The 15,054-nt window shown below is 34.1% G+C and overlaps 1 protein-coding gene across 1 annotated transcript; it reads right to left on the bottom strand.

Annotated features, from left to right (window-relative positions):
• Positions 1-9,457: 9,457 nt before the first annotated feature.
• LOC121218271 (uncharacterized) lies at positions 9,458-10,668 on the bottom strand. Its single transcript, XM_041095205.1, has one exon. The coding sequence runs from the start codon at positions 10,363-10,365 to the stop codon at positions 9,748-9,750; it is 618 nt and encodes a 205-aa protein (XP_040951139.1). The 5' UTR covers positions 10,366-10,668; the 3' UTR covers positions 9,458-9,747.
• Positions 10,669-15,054: the final 4,386 nt, after the last annotated feature.

Genomic DNA, 15,054 nt, shown 5'->3' with positions numbered 1-15,054 from the left:
AAGATAAATAAATAAAAATAAAAGAAGAAACATAAAAAATTGTAATTTATCTCAAATAAGAAAAAAAAGTGCTTTCCTAATTTTATTGGTTAATTTGTCCATTTCTGTTTCTTTTTTTTTACTGAATTGTCTCACATCAGCTTACATCGGATTAACTAATTTTGAGTTTTGCCTTTCAAATGATTAAATGAATCGTAAACTGTTGACCAAACTAATAAGAAAACCTTTTTCACAAATTAAACTAACACTTTGTGGGTATTTCTTTAGTTGTTCCTACTTGATATTGATTTTGTGGGTACATTTCATGTATTTATGAAGACTAATATTCAAGGTGTTTGTTATTATTTGATATATTAGGAATGAAGTTTTTAAATTTTGCAATTGGATTTAATTGATATTTTAAAAAAATAAAAATTAAATAAATAAAGCATATGATTATTTCTTTAAGTTCAAGAGCATAAGGTTATTTTTAATGTTTGAAATTAATTTCTTTTATTTATCTTTAAAAATATAATGTGCTTCATTTATCATTACATCTAACATTTTTGATGATATGAACAACGATTTACAGTTATAGATATCTAAAACAATTGTACCAATGGATTAAATATTTCATTAAAAAATATGAGATTCTTGAGGGTTTTGGAGATTGAATGTGACAATGTGGATAGGTACTACCCATAGTTCTTCTTCAACTCATAAATAAGAGGATAATACGCTTCAATGCATCCAAACCTACGTCCTCCTACATTGGTAACAATATCCATGCCAATTGAGTCAAGACTTAATCGACAATATATCTAACCTTTTAACCAATTGATTTTATGTTGACGTGAACGTTAACATAAAAAAAATAATATAATAAAAATTTTGCTGATTTGGACAAACACATTTAAAAAATACTTTTATCTTTTACTTTAATACATACAAAAATGTTATTAACTACAGAATATCAAAGTGCTTGTTTAATCTATCAAATTGAAATGCATATCAAGATCAAGCTGCTAAAATATTTTTTATCAACCTTTAGAAGCTAATATTCAAAAGTCATTGTTTAAAACAGTGTTGTTTGGTTGAGATTTGAGATATGAAAGTGAAAGGCTCTCGACTATTGAATATGATATTTCCTTTTCTAATTTAATAGATTAAATTTTTTATACCTTTTATAGCTCTCATAAATGAGCAATTGTGGAAGTAAATGTTGTCGCGAAGGCATTAAATTCAATCTCACCAATGTTTTACCAATTTTGAAAATGATCATATAAGAATACATCTAGACAATTGTTTGGAAATATGTTCATATTGTAATAAATATATAACTGTTTTCTATTTATTTAAACGATGAATAAGTAATAATGTTGATTTTATATTTCATTATTATATCTTTTATATTTTGCATGCATAGCGAAATTGTGCAAGTAAATATTAACTTATTGATTGTCTAAGCTCAAACTGAAGACAAGTTGCATTGTAAAAACGTTTACAGTGCGAGAAAGGCAACTTACTTCAGTAAATAATCTAAAAATAAGCTTGTAATCATATAAAAGAATCGAAGTGAGCATTTGATTCAAACACTGATAAGGATTATTATGTTGTCTACAATTCCAATTGGGGAGATGGCTAGTCTTGGCTATCGGATCAGTTAACTCCACGAGTAGAGACAAAGATGTATTCATTGATAGAACGATACATTGGATTGGACCCACGATGAATTAATTCTGAATCCGTTTGTGAATTAATTCACTTGTGACGTTCATGGTGTAATTTACCTAAATCTTTAGTTAGTCACTGACCATGCATATGCAGCTTATGTGTTTTGATATTAGTGGATGCTTATGCTCTAAAGATGATCGAGCCCATAACCGATATGTTGGGTACATGACTTGTATATGGCATGACTCTACTAGCAACAATGGAATTTGTAGCTCAATTAAAGAGTTAATGATATCCTCTCATTGACATTGTGTGGATTGATAAATATAGAACGTGACCACGGGTTGCTTGTTCTCGAACTAGCAATTTATCACAGTCATTTGTTGACAATGATCATATTAATCATTAAGAAGACACAATGGTGACAATAAGATAAAATAGGGTTGTATTGAGTGAACGAATTTAACTCAAATGAATCAAAGATATCATATGAGGGTAACACACACATGATGAGATCATTGAACAAAGTAGTTGGTTGAATTGCTTTTGTAAAGAGTATACAATAAGGAGCTATCAATCATAATATTTCTTGTGGATTGACTTCATAATTAAGTAAGTACGAATTATTGAAACGATGCTTATGGAGATAATTACAATTACTACAGCCTAATTGTATATGTTCGATTAGTTCTTCTCGCTTGATCGGACTGCATTTGAATCAGAAAAAAATTCTATGACTTTAGAAATAATTTAATTAAGTTTATTTATTCGATATAGAATTAAATTAAGTGGTCTTGAGAATTGTTCAACTAGATAATTTGATTAAAGAATTCTCTTGAAAACTTAATTTGAAAAATCTAAGTGATTTTTAGAAAAATTAATTTTGATCAAGTAAAATTAAATTAATCAAATTAATTAAAATTAATATGAGTAATTGAACTTGAAAATTAGACCTAAGATCGTAAATTGGGTCCGAGAGCCCAAAACCGAGACCAAAACCCAAAAACTAGTCAAACTGGGTCCGATATGTAAAATCAGACCGACGATCCAACCAATGGCTAGACCGAAACAGTCAAGTCATCATAGACCTAGATCGAACCGACAGTAGCCAAACCGGCTCGAAGTGCCATAAGGGTGTCGCACCTGCATCACCAGATGTCAGCGGTGGTTAGTCTTTAGTGGTTGAGCAATGGAAGAATTACACTCCTACTGGACTCTATCGGAGAATTTGATTTTAGATTAAATATTCCAAAATTAATATTATTTTAATAGTTTAATATTAAATTTAATCTAATATTTATCAAGATAATATTAAATTTAATCTAATATATAAATAGTGCCTTGGGTTATTATTTTATACCCACTTGAATTCAACAGAAAGTTGTAGAGAGAAAATTCTCTAAAGAGATTATTTCAGAAAATTTTTAAAGATATTTTTTATTTACAACTTGAGCCAAAAGTTTAAAAAAATTACAAAATTACCCCACTAGTAATTTTTGTGAATTTTTTTTATTTGAAGTGAGCCCACATTTGGCAGACTTGAGCTTGAGGATAGCGAAGAAGACTACTCAGTCGAAGCGCTCATCCTAGACGAATTGAAATAGTACAATTTTGATTAAGTATTTATTATTTTAGATATCACAACCATGATCTTGTTTTGGAAAAAAAATTTAAAACTCTGGTTTTTCCCTAAATTTTTTTTCCGCTACATTTTCCAAATCTATTTTTCCAACAACAATACCCTAACCTGATTCAAATTAAACTTTATAAAGAAGGCAATCATGCAATGAGGGATCCATTCCAAGTCCCCATTCACCTATAAATACTAATTCTTGCAAGATCAAAAGGGAATAGGATCAACTCTACATCCCACATTTAGTTCAAACATTATCGCAACTTTAAAAAACCATCATTAGTGGCTCTTCACACCGCACACAATGTTAATGATCACCATTGTCCACCCCAACATCTTGTAACAATTGGCGGTGTCTTTAGGAACTTGGACAAGAAGCTATGACTCAACCAATCTAGAACGTCCTAGAGATACAAGCAAACGAGGTCAACTACAAGCAATGTGATCAATATTACTAGAACTAATACAATAAATATGAGTATAGAGACAATCGGTATTGTCAGGGGGTATACTATTAGTACAATTATAAACGAGAATAATATTATTAGCAACAACTAGGAGCAAGCATCAATGTTATGCTTCTTACAACCAATATGGCCAACCAAGTGGCCAACAAGATTACTACTTGCAACCTCAGTAGGACCAACAACCTAGGTATTATAAAAATTATCCATATAAACCATATTTGGTTGAAACCAACCAACAACCATGGCACCAAAGGGCTAAGAACCTTACCATACAAAAAATAATACTCCCACTACATAGCAATACACTAAGCTTCAAGAATAGCTTAGGCTCTTATCATAAAAATACAACTATCAATAGGAGATAATACAAAAGAATGCTTGAATCATTTGAGAGTTAAGGGCGAAGTGAGGCAATGTAACCTCCCTAACCCAGCCTAGACGTTAGACCCGAATTCGAAAAATTACAATAGCCACCGAAATGGCCCAGTAAGCTATCGGAGTTTTTAAAACGGTCATATTAAAATATTTGTTTATCTTTAAGGAAACTTAGTCTATTTTTGGGAAAAAAAACTTAGTGTTTTACCACCTTCTTATGAAATAATATAATTAATTCAAAACTGGTGGATTTATAAATTATCTACTTGTTTAAAAGCTCTTTTTTCATCAATGCAGGAGAAAAAGTGATACTAGTATAGTTTTAATGAAAACCATGTTTCATGCATTATAAAATAAAATAAAAATCAAGCTTTAATAGCCAAAATATACCATACATGCCCTAAATAACCTGAAACTAAGTCTCATGCCACAGTTTAAATAAGACATTACGGTCCTTAAATAATAGGAACTGTAAATAATAATGGGTAAAAATAAAAATATTAATAAAGCTTCAATCCAAGCTGAGCCCTCTGATTTTTCGATTCTATTTCCTAACCTAGTGGATTATCTATAAAGATGTAAAGTAAAGGGGAGTGAGTTATGAAGCTTAATGTGAGTTTGTTCACAAGAAAATCAAAACAAAACCATAGGCAAAGCACGTGGTTTAGCAATTCTGATAATAATCACAATCATAAAGCACTTTAGATTAACGATTTATTATATCATCACTTCATTACACTACTTCAAAAAACACAATTTCAAATATACATGTTAATATCTGACAATGCAAGTTTAATTTATCATAAAGGACTTACCCAACTTCGCTACACACCTCGCTTATGAGTTCCCTAAAACTCATTTACCATATCACTCTAGGTTGTGGATGAACCACCATTGATTTGCAAATAACTACCACTTGTTGTGGATACACAACGTAATTGTAGATAAAAGTTACCACTAGGTTTGTAAAAATTGTAAGCAAACCATTAATATTTTTAGAAAAAAACATTTGCACCTAAGCTATCACTTGGTTCGAGATCAAACCACAATTTGCAGTTACTGTCACTGGTTTTGAGTGCACAACATATATGCATATTAAACAAATTGCCACTAGGTTTGTGGACAAGCCACCACTTGTTTGTAAATTAAACTGCCGCTCTTCCTCTATATAAATCATCTCGCCCCATGCAATCCAATATGGCATACCTTATAACATAATAATGCAAAAATCTGTAGGCATGCTTAAGACTTATTCCATTCAACACTAGCAATGGACATGTTCATCATGTATTCAGTCTAGCGATAATAGTGTTAACACTCACAATTTACCAATAACACTTAGCAGTAGGCATGGTTAATATCACATATTTATTCATAGCATTGTAGTGATTCAGTTAACCAATATCAATAAACACATTATAACAGTAGCAATTCAGGCATATAAATCGTGGATTTTTGTATAAACACTAATGCAAAGATCAATTAAATGCATAAAAACTTCTAGGAATAATTTAGGAATCAAACAGGAACTAAAGTGAACATAACATAAATTTCTGGGCAAAACTGTAAAATAGGGGGCACATGGTCGTGTGACCAAGCCGTGTAGGGTGCTATAGGTCGTGTGGAAGGAGTACACAACCATGTGGTTGGGCCGTGTAACAGGTTGTGGTCGAGTGGCAAATGCAAAATTAACCTATAAGAGGGACACAGTCATGCGGAAGGGTCTTGGTCATGTGGTTTACGAACTAGCTTAGGGTTTCTAGGGCACATGGTCGTGTATGAGACCATGTGGCCCTATTCTAAGGCACGATTTTCTCCGATTTGCTTGTAAAAGAACATGCACTTGTCATCGAGATCTCGAACGACATTCCTTGCACTCAAATCTGGTCCAATGCACCTGAAATAGGTCCGAACTTGATGGAATTACAGAGGCTATCAATGATGAATTCAACAATCGATAGAGAATCAATTTATCGGGGATTGATTTGATGTTGAAAGCAAAAATAATTTTAGCAATGTAGAGAAAATTTGATGGAAATAAGAGGATGAAAAAGAAATATAGAAGAAATAAGGAGAGAGAAGAGAAATTCTAAGTGGAATGGAAAAAGAAACATAATTCTTGTGTAATTACGGAAAAGGGACTAAATAGCTAGGTTTTTAAACTTTGAGGGGTTGCATAGTAATTTCCTCTAGTGTAATTGAAAGAGCCTTGGGATGGGGTGGTTCAAACCTGGGTCAGTAATGGGAAAGAGCAAGTGTTTAACCATTGGGTTACTGCCCAATTTTTATTAGGTTTTACTTCTAGTAATATTTATTATAGCATGATTTTTCATCCTAGTTTGTTGAAAATAAAAAGCAAAGAAATGGGAGAAAAGTGGATAGAACCTAGGACCTCTAGGGTGTACATTATCTATTTAACCATCAAGTTTAGATCATTACTTAGTTAATTATTTCAATTAATCACCTATATTTGGGGGCATGACAGGCAATCCAAAAAAAGAATATGACACTAGGGCATGAAGATGCAACTTTATTAGTTGTTGAGCAAACGAACCATCCGACCAGGATGAAAGATGTAGAATATGGTCTAGAAAAGGTGGGCATAGCACCAGTAGGCTCCCCTCTCAAACAACAAATGGAGGCATCAAGGAGAAAAATGGAAATTCTGAAAATATTGATGAAGCCAAAAGAAGCTTCATCAATCCAATATGCTGACAGTCTACTGATTACCCTTGTTGTTATAGAGCTAGTCCCAATTTCCTTGAAACCATTGAAAGAGACATTTGTAGGAGACATATAAGGGAATAAAATATCTAAAGGATCATTTGCATCAAAATAAAAGTTATATGAGGAATGTAGGAGCCTCCAATGCCCTTAAGTTCAAGACATTTTCCTTAACATTATGAGAGTATGCTAGAAGCTGGTACTTAACTCTCCCAGCAAGGTCCATAAGCAGATTTGATGAATTGGATCACCAGCTGAAGGTCAACACTCGGCTAATATTGTTGTATAAAAACCGTCTATGTTGTTCAACACCAAGAAAGAGGAAAGTGAAGGTTTGTAATAGCATATCAACAGTTTAACCTTGCCACAAAAGGAATTAAGGGTTAAACAAATTATTGGGAGATCCAAGCTTTTATGACTGAAGTAACCCCATGAGCATCTAAAATACAATTTAATAGAAAAAGATTTGGACTTGGGAAGTGAAAGAAAAATAAAAGGAAAAGGGTCTTAAAGCAACGTAACTATTGGCCAACAAAATGATGCCACGTCAAAAGTCAACAATTACACCCATTTAAAGTCGCCATTTTAAAATTTTGAAAAAAAAACATGAGTAATTATTAATCCCACTATAGATAGTCCAAGCAACAAAGGCTTCTCCTTCGTTAAAAACTGACACCTCGTCACCTCAAAATCACAGATTCAAATCAACTCACTTTATAAAATTATCTTTAACTAAGGGCTAATTGTTATACCCTACGCCTGGATACCCCTTATGCCTTCATGCATGAACAACTTGTGCCATGAAAAGAGTATTACCAAAGTAAGCATCGTTGCGATGCCATCAAGGACTATTGTCACATCTAATCCAATCGCATTAATGCTTCTAACTTCCCAAACTCACCAAACTCGAAAATGGTCACAATGGGATACATTTGGAATAAACTTTGACCTAAGCCCAAATAGGACTCTTCGGCTATCATACAGTGAGGGACTCACTTCAGATCCTTCTTCATCTAAAAATACCCTCTTTTCCTAGATTTGAAGGGGACGAGATCAACTCTGCAACTTACTTTTAACTCAAACATCATCCCAACTCAGATAAACTACTATGTTTAATGACTCTTCACACCATCCACAATATGAGTCACCACCATTGTCTGCCCCAACTACTTGTATAATATTATTGTTATAACAAAAATAATCAAAATAATTTAATCATGTAAACTTGTATGCTTAGAGATTAAGTTGGATTTTTTTTTGTAATTTTTTTTAAAACCAATAAAATTATAAATGTGTCAAAGTAAAACAAAAAAATGTTTTGTTTTCAGTAAAGTGTGTGTAAGTAAAATTTTGCCATGTCATTTTATCCTGTCAATCTCCACAATAATATCAAGGGAAAACTACCTATTTAGTCATCCAAGTTTACTCAAGTTCCTATTTTGGTCACTCATTTTAAAATTTTGTTATTTTAGTCACTTTATCAATTTTAGTCACTTTACCATTAAAATGGGTTTCATCACCAAACAGAATGTTAATATGGCCTGGTATAATAACAAAAGTAGCCTTCAATATTTACCCATTTTGTTAATTTAATCTTTCTTTTGAAAAAATTAACCCTTAGTATGAAAATATTAAATGTTTGATTGACTATATAATTAAATAAAATAATTGTGGGTATTGTGAATTAAAATAATAAGAGAACTGAAGATTAGTTGTTGAGGGATATCCCTGGAGAGGTTCATTTTGTTGTCTTTAATGTGTACCATTAAAGTGACATTTGAATTTGATGAGATTATGGATTCGATGTATTTAATCGAATATCTAATTTATGTTTTAGTCTTCACAAAAACATCTTCACATGAGAATCTTAACATCATTTTAATCCTACTTTTTGTTTCTACAAAATCAATCAACTCAAAGTGGTTTGATTTTTTCGATCCCTTTTCTCTTTTGTGGGATATAAACATTTCTTTTGAGTAGTAAATTAGGTTTCTAATTTATTATTGTCTACTCTAATGAAATTAATTTATTTTGTCATTTCTGTTTTCTTTTATTTCCGTTTGTTCTTTAATCCCATTATATTTATGGTTTCCATATCTTTCCCTTAATTTCCATCAAATTTAGCAAACGGGTAAGGGTTATCTTCGAGTTCAAGGTCTAATAAATCATTCGGTTCAATTCTCCCTTGCGTGCCTCCAACTAAAACCCAACCACTCATGATTAGGAGTTGTCCATTTCAGATACCTGCAAAACAATCAAATAAAATCATTTTAAAACACCATTAAGAAAAAAATACTAAGGGAAAAAAAAAGACATACGAAACGTATGAATGAGACGAGTCAACAGAGGAAAAGAACAAACGGCACAAACTGCTGAAATGGAAAATGGAGAAACGGAAAACGGAAAACGTCAACAGAAATGGATCACGGAAAAGAAAACAACTGCGCTGGAATAGAATGGAATGGAATGGAATGGTGTTTGGTTATCAAACCAATTAAGAGAGATGATAAACCAGTCAAAATTGAGAACCGGCCTGGGCTTTTTAGATTAGAGTTACAGTCTGGTTAGATTGAATTAGATTAGATTTTAAAGGAATTTAGGGTTCTTTTTCTGTCCAAAAGCTCCTCAAATTTACCATTGCCTGCAAATATATGTATTTACACCAACAAACTATATGATAATTTGTTCCTCGGATTTTACGGTTTCGGTCACCCGGAGTACACTAAAAAGCATATCCGTCCCGAATCCTTCGTCCAGATCTCCAACCTCTTCGCCGGAACCTGACTGCAACGCTACCATCTGGCGTTACTCCGAAGCTCGATCCCCTATCACCGGAAAATCTTGGAGACTTAACCAAAAAGCATTAGAAGATTACACATACCGCAAAAGGAATCTTCATAAATCCTCCGCTTTAGACATCACGGAAAGCCGGCTCGGCCTCGGCTGGAACGCTGCTCGGCGACGCTGCTGGTGAGAGGAAGGCCTAATCAAAGCCGACAAAGCTCTCTTAACCAGATCTCCTTCGACTCCACCAATCCTCACCAGCGAGTTTGTCATCGCAGATCTACGCGCGTTGAGCCGATTGCTTGGCGCGTAACTCGACACCGCGTTCGAATTATTGAAACCTTTATGAAGACTGCAACGGAAGGATCCCGGATGCGTCGTTGGGGAACACATACAAGTCCGCTTCTGCTGTCGCTTCTCTAAATTCTGCACAGCGTCGGTGTTTCTACGGATGGTGGCTATCGAACGGTTCGGCGAGATCGGGCGGTTATCCAGCGAGAAACGCACAGATGGCGCCGATGAAGAGTGGTTGTACATATTGACACGTGGCGGAGAGATAGATCTGTGTTGATTAAAGAAAGTTGAAGAGCGTGAAGAAAAGCTTGAACTCGAAAAGGCAAAAGAAGAGGAAGAAGATGAAGACTGAGAAGCGTAGTGAGAACAGAAACGGCCGGATGGGGAGAGGGATCGGAGAACCGGACCGCTCGTTCGTCTAGAAGATGTCGCCATTTTTTTATGGGGTTCGCAGAAGGGAGAGAAAGCGTGCAAAAACAGAAATGAGAACTTTTTTTATTATTTCTAAAAAGCCGTGTTTGGCTGTTTAGTTAGGCAAACCTAGCTTTACTCGAGCTATATATTTATAGGGTGAGGGGGCTTGGAAATTTCGCGAGATTTTCAAAAGTAGGGATTTTAGTTCTTCGGTTTTGCAGTTGTACCCATGAACTTTCCGTTATTTATTTTTCGATGCCGTTTTCATTTGTTATTCTTTGCTGCTGTACACGTCATTGTTTTTTTTATATATAAAACTTAGAATTACCCATCATTTTTCTTTAAAAAATCTAAAAAATTTAAGAAAATTAAATGAATATGCATTAGCCATGAAATACTTAATATAAATAAATCACATGTATTTTTTAAATATTTTATTTTATTTTAATTCTCATGTCACGTTGTACTTTATCATAATTGATTTTGTTATAACGATATATTATTTACAACTGAAGTTATAAATATAACTTTTAAGTTTTTAAAAAAACTTTAAAATATATTTTAAATCCTTATAATTTTTTGTGCATTCGAAATTTAAACTCTTACTTTTATTTTTAAAAATTTAATCTATTTATTTTTTAAATTTAATTATTAACACTATTAAAAAATTTTAATAAATTTAGATCTATTAAAATATTGTTTTTTATATATAATTATTAAATGAGATTTTTTGTACTTCAAAATACCACTCTAAATAATTTAATAAAAAAATTAAGTGTTAAATTTTTTGTTTCTTTTAGAAATATATAGATTAGCATTTACAGGCTAATTTACTAAAAAAAGCCCTTTTTTAAAAAAAATTACTGAAATGAGCCAGTTTTTTAATTATTTACCGAAATGGGCCATTTTTCGCGAAATCGCGTCCACGTCAGCGCGATGTCAGGGTACGTGACAGGACATCGCGTCCACGTCAGCGCGACCTGCTGACGTGGATGCGATGTGGCCGCGCGCGTGAACAGTGCCCAACGGTCAAAAAATTGACCGTTGCCCCCCCCAACGGTCAAATTTTTTTTTACTATATAAACCCCCCACCCCTTTTATTTTCACAAACAAATTCAATATCAATTTCCTTCAAAAATTCTCTCAATTCCGTTCAAAAATTCTCTCAAATTCCTTCCAAAATTCTCTCAAACTCTCAAATTCCTTCCAAAATCCTCTCAATTTCCTTCAAAAAAATCTCCAAATCCATATTAAATTTATTTTTCCATTAAATTTCATTATTTTAAGAAAATTTTAAAATTTTTTATTTTTTTAAAAATAATTTTAAAATTTTTAATATTTTCAACAATAACCGGATCATTGATTCGTCTTGATAGGAATCATATATCGGTGGAGCAAATGAACATGGTAAGTATTAAATTTAAATTTTAAATTTTATTTAAGATATTTTTATTTATGTATTTTTAGATATTTATTAATTTATTTTTTGTTATAAAAGGCTAAAGATCGGGTATTGGAATGCAATATTCGGAATATGTATGCTCCTCCATCACCGTTAGAAGAGAACTACCTGCGGGGAGCGGGATTTTGGCACGTGGCGACAGTAGGCGGGGGATGCAAGTTGGAGCCGAAACTGATCAGTACGTTGATCGAGAGGTGGAGACTTGAGACGCACACATTTCATCTTCCATGTGGAGAGTGCACTATCACTCTAGAAGATGTTCATCTGCATTTGGGATTGCCGGTGGACGGGCACCCAGTGACTGGGTCTGCCCAATCTAGCAATTGGGAGGCGGTGTGCTACGAACTTTTGGGCGCCGTTCCAGATAAAATGGATGGAGGTAAGGTGGAGATGGGCTGGTTACGTGCCACCTTCCCCAATCTGAATGAAAATTCGACCGAAATTGAAAGAATCCGATATGCTCGATCATAGATTCTTCAAATAATTGGAGGCTATCTCATGGCCGACACGTCACGGAGCCGTGTACATCTAAGGTGGCTGCTAAAACTCGTTGATTTTAGAACAGCCGATGAATTTAGTTGGGGGTCTGCCGTCTTGGCAACATTATATCGGGAGATGTGCGGGGCGACCAAACCGAGGAGAGCAAAAATCAGAGGATGCCTGTCACTACTGCAATCATGGGCACGGTTTCGCTTTCCATTTCTATGTCCTCGAGTGAACCACCCATATACATTCTCACTCGTAACGAGGTAAATTTTATATTACATTTTGAAATTGTTATGTAGATTTTGTAAGAATAAAAGTATGCTAAAAATTTATTTAATTAGGTGGAACCATTCGGCGAGTTATCGTGGATTACCGTCTGAACTTGAAGATATACGGCTTCTATTGGACCAACGGTCGAAAGCAGAAGTAAGTATTATTGCAAATAGATATTTCCATACATTCGCTTGTGGATTGATATTTAGTATTTACTATTTAGTATTATGTATATAAGTAATATTTCTATCATGTTCATGTAGTTTTAATGGACACCATACGAGGATCCGGCAATCCGGGCAGTAATCCCGGAAGAGTTTTTACAAAATCCGGATGCTTGGCGCGTGAAAGTGGTGTTGATCAACTATGCAACTGTGGAGCCCCACCAGGCAGACAGAGTCCTACGAAAGTTCGGATGTAGACAACCGATCCCTGCGGACCCTGAGGTGTTTGACAAGCACCACAAAATTGACCTTCGGCTATTAGGTACGGATTGGCCTAGATACTGGTCAGAGTACACGGAAATGTGGGAAAATCGGCATGAATATCTACCTACTCGAAAACAAATCATCGTTCCCAAGTTAGCGTGCGTTCCAGAATACATGCCATGGTTTAGGATCCATGGGAAGCCGTATTTACTTACGCTAGAGGAGAGACAGCGGCAAATACGTGTCGGAAGGGAAAGGCGCGGGCCTCTAAATCCAAGGGGACAAGACTACGATGGCAGCCCATCAACGAGGCCCAGACATTCACCCGGCTCATCATCAGCGGCCATGCAATCATCGTCCCCAACGAGAGCACCGACGCAGTCACCTGACACAGCAATTCAACAGATGATACCCATGCAATCGCCTTTCCCTATGATGCCAGGTATGTTTCCTAGCCCTTATATGTACCCTAACCGGTACATATATCCTTTTCCAAATCCTATGGCAGGTTGGAGCCAAATGCCCGGATCAGCTCCATTTCCTGTAATGCCGAGCGGACCACCGATAACTAGGCCATCGGCGCAGGAGGGGTCGCAAGGGGGGCCGTCGGGGAGCTCTCATTTTTACCAATCTCCAGCAACGCATGGCTTTCAAACTCCGTCGCCGTTCATGATGCAAACACCTCCACATACAGTATTCTTTGAAGGTGGATCATCGTCCCAAGTCTGACAAGCAGATGCCAAACCAGAAGAACAACAATCACCACCCGAAGAAGAACAACCGCTGCCGGAAGCTAGAGGAAGGAGGAATCTAGCGCGTAACCGTCGACGGCCGCCATGTGGAACCGAATCCCCCGGTCATAGACATTGATTACCGTATTAAAATTTATCATTTGATGTAATGAAATAGAAGTTTATGACGATGTAATACACATAGAAATTTTTCCGAGTTATTTTGACATTATTTGATTAAAAACCCTAACCCTAACCTAATTTAATTAAAAACCCTAACTTAACTTAATTAAAAACTCTAACCTAACTTAATTTAATTAAAAACCCTTACCCTAACCTAATTTAATTAAAAACCCTAACTTAACTTAATTAAAAACCCTAACCTAATTTAATTTAATTAAAAACCCTAACCTAATTTGATTAAAAACCCTAACCTAATTTAATTTAATTAAAAACCCTAACCTAATTTAGTTAAAAACCCTAACCCTAACCTATTTTACATGAAAACCCTAACCCTAACCTATTTTAATTAAAAACTCTAACTTAACTTAATTAAAAACCCTAACCTAATTTAATTTAATTAAAAACCCTAACCTAATTTAATTTAATTAAAAACCCTTACCCTATTTTAATTTAATTAAAAGCCCTTACCCTATTTTAATTTAATTAAAAATTCTAACCTAATTTAGTTAAAAACCTAACCCTAACCTATTTTACATGAAAACCCTAACCATAACCTATTTTAATTAAAATCCCTAACCCTGACCTAATTTAATTAAAAACCCTAACCTAATTTAATTTAATTAAAAACCCTTACCCTATTTTAATTTAATTAAAAACCCTTACCCTATTTTAATTTAATTAAAAACCCTAACCTAATTTAGTTAAAAACCCTAACCCTAACCTATTTTACATGAAAACCCTAACCCTAACCTATTTTAATTAAAATCCCTAACCCTAACCTAATTTAATTAAAAACTCTAACCTAATTTAGTTAAAAACCTTAACCCTAACCTATTTTACATGAAAACCCTAACCCTAACCTATTTTAATTAAAATCCCTAACCCTATCCTAATTTAATTAAAAACCCTAACCTAATTTAGTTAAAAACCCTAACCCTAACCTATTTTACATGAAAACCCTAACCCTAACCTATCTTAATTAAAATCTCTAACTCTAACCTAATTTAATTGAAAACTCTTACCATGATTTATCATTTTATTTGAAATCCCTAACCCTAACCTAATTTAATTAATGTAAAAACCCTAACATAACTCAGCGGATTTGATAATCTTACTAACCATTTAAGAAATTGTAGTTTTACATAAT

Source organism: Gossypium hirsutum, chromosome D06 (genome assembly GCF_007990345.1).
Source record: "Gossypium hirsutum isolate 1008001.06 chromosome D06, Gossypium_hirsutum_v2.1, whole genome shotgun sequence".
In the NCBI taxonomy this organism is placed as follows: Eukaryota; Viridiplantae; Streptophyta; class Magnoliopsida; order Malvales; family Malvaceae; genus Gossypium; species Gossypium hirsutum.
The sequence above is the reverse complement of the archived record's forward strand: the minus strand, read 5'-3'. Positions and strand labels throughout refer to the sequence as shown.

Coding starts and splice junctions, on each gene's coding strand:
- LOC121218271 (XM_041095205.1), bottom strand. CDS start 10,365: ATGGCGACATCTTCTAGACGAACGAGCGGTCCGGTTCTCCGATCCCTC.